The sequence below is a fragment of the Tupaia chinensis genome, unplaced genomic scaffold, assembly GCF_000334495.1.
Source record: "Tupaia chinensis unplaced genomic scaffold, TupChi_1.0 Scaffold000291_1, whole genome shotgun sequence".
Lineage (NCBI taxonomy): Eukaryota > Metazoa > Chordata > Mammalia > Scandentia > Tupaiidae > Tupaia > Tupaia belangeri.
This window is the reverse complement of record NW_006159776.1, coordinates 4,618,273-4,625,412: the sequence shown is the minus strand read 5'-3', so window position 1 is coordinate 4,625,412 and position 7,140 is coordinate 4,618,273. Positions and strand designations below refer to the sequence as shown.

General features: G+C 45.1%; 1 protein-coding gene across 2 annotated transcripts in view; it reads left to right on the top strand.

Moving 5' to 3' along the window:
* The first annotated feature begins 47 nt into the window (after positions 1–47).
* ELP1 (elongator acetyltransferase complex subunit 1) overlaps positions 48–7,140 on the top strand; it is a 74,237-nt gene continuing 67,144 nt past the window's right edge. Inside the window, exons 1-3 of one of the 2 annotated variants that reach the window (XM_006150612.3) lie at positions 48–418; positions 5,770–5,932; positions 6,725–6,877. In XM_006150612.3, the coding sequence (XP_006150674.1) occupies positions 5,783–5,932; positions 6,725–6,877 (303 nt within the window). In that variant the 5' untranslated portion in view covers positions 48–418; positions 5,770–5,782. Of the gene's footprint in view, positions 467–5,769; positions 5,933–6,724; positions 6,878–7,140 lie in introns of both variants that reach the window. The other variant, XM_014588647.2, reaches the window with a different exon arrangement.

The following is a 7,140-nucleotide window of genomic DNA, read 5'->3' as shown; positions in this document are numbered from 1 at the left end:
GCGCACGCGCGCTGCTCCGGCCCCGCAGGCTCCGCCCGCTATCGCCACTGGCTGTACTTTGGAGTCGGACGTCAAAGCGGGAATCAGACACAGCGGGGTGGGCAGTGGGCGGAGGGCAGACGGAGCGGGGCAGCAAGCAGTGCAGGTCCCGAGCGTTTGCCTCACCCGGCTGCAGAGAAAGTAGGAAGCCTCCCGCTGCCCGGCCACGCCCTCTGCACGTGACGTCACGCGCGCGCGGCTGGGCGCGTGTCCGGCCTGCTTACCGCACGTTACTGTCCGCGGCTTTGCAGCTCAGCTGAGCTTCATCTTCTACCCCCAGGGGCCCCAGCGTGCACCGTGAGCGCTTGGGAGTCGCGGACGGAGAGGCGCGTGCCCAATCCCGGGCGGGCCCTGGCGGCCTTCGGCACGCGGTGGTGCGGTGAGTGCGGACGCACAGCTGCTCCGGGGTCTTCAGAACGCTGCACAGGTGGGCGTTCCTGCAGCGCACGCTGGGTGAGGCACGGGACCGGGTCCTGTCCACCACAGGGGTCCTGGTAAAAGGGACCTGAGACTTCCCAGCTAGGTGCAGGCCGGCGGGGAGTGGAGCGCGGCTTGGACCACCTCTATCCACGAGCCGCCACCTCTCCACCTGCAGCCATCCGGGACGCCGCGGCGGCCTAGGGATGACGTGCTGCTCCTTGAGTTGCACTTATGCAGCCTAGGCGTTGCTTGTAAGGGATGGATAATACCGCCTATAGCTCGCCAATTAGTCTGCAATGGAAGGCGGTGATTGGTAGTGCGAGTCTGGGTGCTGTGCTGTGGGCCCCTTCTCGCGTGTTCGACATTTTCGTGGAGGTGGTGTCCCCTGTGCTTCTCCATATATTTTGGGGCTTTTGCCGCCTCCCCTAGCCTGTTACTGTTAAGCTCTGATCTATAGAAGCAGTGACAAAATAATGTCTGGTCTTCGGATCTTGCTCCTTAGCAGGTGCTTGTAGGTGTTTGATATAGGCTACAAACCGAATCACAGCTGCTGTGTAAGGATTCATGCCATGTCCCCAAATAGGAGAAACTGTCATTTGGTGGAAGAATAGCAAGTTCTTCATTTTGCAGATTGAATTCGATATGATTATGAGACATCAGTAGGCTGGATATGTAAGTTTAATACTCAGTTTGGGCTAGTTCAGTCAGCGCTAGACATTTTGATCTAAATAGCGTATTAGTGATCTGTCTGGTACTTGTAGTCATGGAAGTGGTGATTAGGCGAGAGGTGGACAAATGAAGGGCCAAGGGAAGAAAATGTATGCATTGCCAGAAAATTAGGAGATAATCCAGGATTAAACCTGTGGTGTGGAGGGATCTTGAGCACATTTGAAGGCTGAGAAAAGTTGAATGGATGGAGGCAGGGGAGTTGGAGATTACAAATGTAGCAGTACTGATGAGCTAAGGTCCTGGGAGAGTTGGGGGAAATGTTCCTTTTTTAGCCTGGAAAGGAGTGTGGACAAGTGTTCCTCTGACAAGATAAACGAGTAAGAGTGATACACATGAGGATTAAGAGAAGTTAGTTTCCAGGCTGTGGGATTGAGGTTGGGAGGGAGGTGAATGAGCTGGCTGTGGTAGGCTATGAACTCAGTGATTTTGAGAAGTCAGGCTTTTTGCTGTGCTTGTCACTCAGAGTTCAGTCAGAAAAGTAGAAACCCCATGCTATTTCAACAGAAAACGTAATAGGAAGAGTTGGTTAAAGAGCTTTTAGAAGAACAAAAAGTGAAAAGGAGCAGTGAAGTTAAAAGGTAAACGAAGGGAACAGCTGCAGTACTTAGCGAGGGCTAGAGGTCAAAACAAAGGAAGATGTTGGGGTTATCAGGACCTAACGTTTGGAGGAAAGGCAGTATGAAGCTGAGGCTCAGACTTCTGGTGTTGAAGCCTCAGGAGTTCAGAGACCCACAGAGCTAGATTTCAGAAATCTAGTGGTGTGTGTGTGGGTGTCTGAATAGTGACGGTACCTCTGGAGGAGGGGGTGGTTGAGGCTGATCTTGGGAGTGCTAGGGACTGGGACTGTGGGGCCTTCAGAGTGATAGTGACAAGAACAACAAGACAACAGGAAAGAGCAAATTCTCTCTTTCTGCCTTTATTCTCCCACATTCTTATCTTTTAAGTCCTTGGACTCTAGGATTCCACAGGTTCTGGGTGAACAGAATTCAAGTTCACAGGGAAGGATCTGGAGACATCATAATGATCTGATCATGGCAGTAGTACAGCGTAATGATTATTGGATAAACCAGTATCAACACTATCAACAGGTGGAAAAGTTTACATGGTGCTCTCAGCGTATTAGTGATCTGTCTGGTACTTGTAGTCATGGAAGTGGTGATTAGGCGAGAGGTGGACAAATGAAGGGCCAAGGGAAGAAAATGTATGCATTGCCAGAAAATTAGGAGATAATCCAGGATTAAACCTGTGGTGTGGAGGGATCTTGAGCACATTTGAAGGCTGAGAAAAGTTGAATGGATGGAGGCAGGGGAGTTGGAGATTACAAATGTAGCAGTACTGATGAGCTAAGGTCCTGGGAGAGTTGGGGGAAATGTTCCTTTTTTAGCCTGGAAAGGAGTGTGGACAAGTGTTCCTCTGACAAGATAAACGAGTAAGAGTGATACACATGAGGATTAAGAGAAGTTAGTTTCCAGGCTGTGGGATTGAGGTTGGGAGGGAGGTGAATGAGCTGGCTGTGGTAGGCTATGAACTCAGTGATTTTGAGAAGTCAGGCTTTTTGCTGTGCTTGTCACTCAGAGTTCAGTCAGAAAAGTAGAAACCCCATGCTATTTCAACAGAAAACGTAATAGGAAGAGTTGGTTAAAGAGCTTTTAGAAGAACAAAAAGTGAAAAGGAGCAGTGAAGTTAAAAGGTAAACGAAGGGAACAGCTGCAGTACTTAGCGAGGGCTAGAGGTCAAAACAAAGGAAGATGTTGGGGTTATCAGGACCTAACGTTTGGAGGAAAGGCAGTATGAAGCTGAGGCTCAGACTTCTGGTGTTGAAGCCTCAGGAGTTCAGAGACCCACAGAGCTAGATTTCAGAAATCTAGTGGTGTGTGTGTGGGTGTCTGAATAGTGACGGTACCTCTGGAGGAGGGGGTGGTTGAGGCTGATCTTGGGAGTGCTAGGGACTGGGACTGTGGGGCCTTCAGAGTGATAGTGACAAGAACAACAAGACAACAGGAAAGAGCAAATTCTCTCTTTCTGCCTTTATTCTCCCACATTCTTATCTTGGGGTCCTTGGACTCTAGGATTCCACAGGTTTTGGGTGAACAGAATCCAAGTTCACAGGGAAGGATCTGGAGACATCATAATGATCTGATCATGGCAGTAGTACAGCGTAATGATTATTGGATAAACCAGTATCAACACTATCAACAGGTGGAAAAGTTTACATGGTGCTCTCTTCCCACCCCAAGCTTGTCTATTCTCATCTCTTGCTATTCTAGTCCTTGCTTACTCCCTTCTAGACAGACATGCCAAGCTTGCATTTTATCTCAAATCTACCAATCCTTTTTGTTGTTGTTTTGGAGAGGTTTTTGCTATAGGGTGCGTGCGTTCGCCCGACAGACAGAGACAGAGAGACAGAAAGTGAGAAATCACCCCCCAGGGGGGATGGCTATGCTGCAATCCCTTCTCCTCCATTCTCCTTTTGGGATCTCAGGCACGCACGCACACGTGCCCAGCATGAGTTTAAACCACCGGGTCCAGGACGGGTCCAGGACTCGAACCGTGATTGGCTACATGGGAATCCAGCGACATAGCCATTACGCCAATTGCTGGTCCCAAATCTACCAATCCTTTCATGTCCACCCATCTTTTCAGATCTTTGTCAATGGTCATTTTTTTTTTTTCTTTTTTAGGTTTTTGCCATAGGGTGCTTTTGCTGGAGGAAGACAGAGACAGTGAGAGGAAAAGTGAGAAATCCCCCTTCTCCTCCTCCTGACATTATGTGCGTGCATGCACACACGCCAGCCGTGAGTTTTAAGCCGCCAGGTCCAGGATCAACTGGAATTGGCCGTGTGGGAGTCCAGTGACTTAACCATCATGCTACCTACCTGCTTGTTCCTCAATGGTAATCTTTACAGCATTAAGTCATTAAAAATGACTTGTAATTTTTTTTTTTGAGAGGTTTTCGCTATAGGGCACGTGTGCTTGCCAGACAGACAGAGACAGAGAGACCGAAAGCGAGAAATCACCCCCCCAGGGGGGATGGTCACGCCGCAATCCCTTCTCCTCCATTCTCCCCTCGGGATCTTGGGCACGCACACACATGCGCCCGGCATGAGTTCTAAGCCACCGGGTCCAGGACGCGAACCACAGTCGACTATGTGGGAATCCAGCCACATAGCCATTACACTAACTGCTGGTTCCCAAAATGACTTGTAATTTTTACAAATAAATGTAACCAGTGGACACAAATATCATTTTATTCCCAGTTCTTTTCAACTACCAGTATATATGAAACGTTCATGGAAAAATAGAATTAAAATATAAGTTTATTTTGATTCAAAAAATTATTTTTTAGGTTTTTGCCGTAGGACACATGCACTCACTGGAGAGAGACAGAGAAGGGGAAAATGAGAAATCACTCCCAGGGAGGGCGCATGACTATACCATAATCCCTTCTCCATCTTCCTCTTGGGATTTTGGGCATACAACCTGTGAGATTTTCAAACTACTGGGTCCAGGACTTGAACTGCTCTTGGCCATGTAGGAGTTCTGCACCTTAACCGTGACATCACCTGCCGGCCTCCAAAAATATTATTTTGAAATCCACACATAGCTTTTTTTCATAATACATATTTTCCAGGGACTTTTTGAAGACCCTTATATACATTGATTTTTCTGTAATTCTAATCAGTAGGGTAATCTTTTGTTTTTCCTTATGATTTTATAAATCTGTAAGGTTATAAAGATATTCTAGTATGTAAAAATAGAATGTTTTTCTATTCATTTGTTCTTTTCAACTTTCCTAAAGAATAGCTGATGTTAAATCCTTTTTGGAGGGGCCAGCAGATGCATAGCAGTTATGTTGCTGGGCTCCCACATGGTCTGCTGCTGTTAAAGTTCGGGACCTGGCAGCCTGAAGTTCACGTTGGGTATGTGTGCATGTGTGTCCAAGATCCTGGGAAGAGAGTGGAGAAGAAGGGATTGTGGTGTGGTCATCCCCTCAGTCCCCTCAGGGATGATTTCTCACTTTCCCCCTCTCACTGTGTCCCTCTCCAACAAGTATCCTACAGCAAAAAACAAACCAAAAAAAAAAAAAACTCCAGAAAAACAAATCTTTTTTTTTTTTTAAAGAATTATTTTAACTTTATTTATTTATTTTACTCTGACCAGAGCGAGCGACAGAGAGAGAAAGCAAACTGCCAAGTCTGGGACTCGAACCACTGTTGGCTATGTGGGAGTCCAGCGCCCTTAAGCACCATGCTATTGCCTGTCCCAAAAACAAAAAGTTTTTTGAAGAGAAACATTGAAGTTGAGAATCTTGCCTCTCCTAAAGAATAAACATAAGATAAATTTCAGAGTCCTCAGTCTGTAGCCCTTAGCTCTTGACAGTACGTCAGGTTGCTGCTGTGCATGTGTGGATGTGTGTTCAAAGAGACAGCTTTTTTACTTGGTTATTCCAATTCTTACTATCACCTCACCACTCCCTGCATCATTTTAGTTATATAGTGTGGCCATTTATCACTGTTAAGTTGTTCCTTTCTCTCTTAGGGATTAATGCTTTATCAAGAAATATTTGTACTTTTCTCTCAGAAATCATTTCATCATGCGAAATCTGAAGTTACTTCGGACCCTGGAGTTCAGGGATATTCAAGCTCCAGGGAAACCTCAGTGTTTTTCTCTCCGGACTGAACAAGGGACAGTGCTCATTGGCTCAGAACATGGACTGATAGAAGTAGACCCTGTCACAAGAGAAGTAAGCCACCTGTGGAGAATGCCAGGACTTTGGCCTTTGATTTGTCTTCTTCCAAACTTCCTTCCTCTAGATAGTCTTTCTTTAGGTGTTTCCAAATTTTTATCTTCTAAAGTAAACATGCTCTTTGTTTTATGTAAATATCATATTAGACTTAACTTAGACAGTAGCTTACCTTTACTGCTATTCTACTTTAAGCTAAGTAGACAAAACTCTGAGCTTTTATTTAGTGTGAATGTTATACTTTCTACCATTTCTGCCATGTAAATACTATTTATAACAGTGGCTCTTAACTAGGAATGCACATAAAGGATGCCCATAAAGCTTTTTAAAAAAATGTATTTGAGCCCCTAACTCTAGGACTTAAATTAGAATCTTTACTGCAAAATTCTGACCATATATATATATTTTTTTAAAGTTCTGTAAGTTGATTTTGATATTTTACCTTCTTTATGTTTTGCTGTGAATGTATTTTAGATGATTGCGTTCTTCTTGTCTTTTCTCTATACCATTGAAATCTTAGAATCTAGTTATTAATTTCATATTTTGTTGAACACTTTTAGAGAGACTACATTTTTGTTTTGTGTTTATTTGGCTGAACAGTCACCTCACCTGTTTTTCTTGTTAGAGATGACAGAGTTGTAATCCTTAATTGGAGTTTGGATTTTAATCTAGGGAAAACATGTTTTGAAGCTTTTATAATATGAAAGAAGCATTAAGTACTTCCTGAAATATTGTGAACGATTCTTTAAAGTAGACTGGATTAATTCGCTTACGTGTTTGCTTTGGTGAAAGGTGAAAAATGAAATTCATTTGAAGGCAGAAGGCTTTCTCCCAGAGGATGGAAGTGGCTGCATTGTTGGTATTCAGGACTTGCTGGATCAGGAGTCTGTGTGCGTGGCCACAGGCTCTGGAGATGTTATATTGTGCAATCTTACCACACACCAGGTAAGTGGAGGAGTTGGTAAGGAAGAACTCGTACCTTTCTCAGACAAATCACTTGTTTTGTGTGGAAGTTTTCAAATCAGTAGCTATAATATTTAAGCTTTCCCAAGTTGGAGTCTTTGCATTATAAATTTCTTTATAGGGGCCAGCAGGTGATGTGGTGGTTAAGGGCACTGGACTCCCATGTAAGGTGACCGTGGTTCGAGTCCCGGACCTGGTAGTTAGCTTTCTCACTTTCTCTCTCTCTCTCTCTCTTTCTCTTTCTC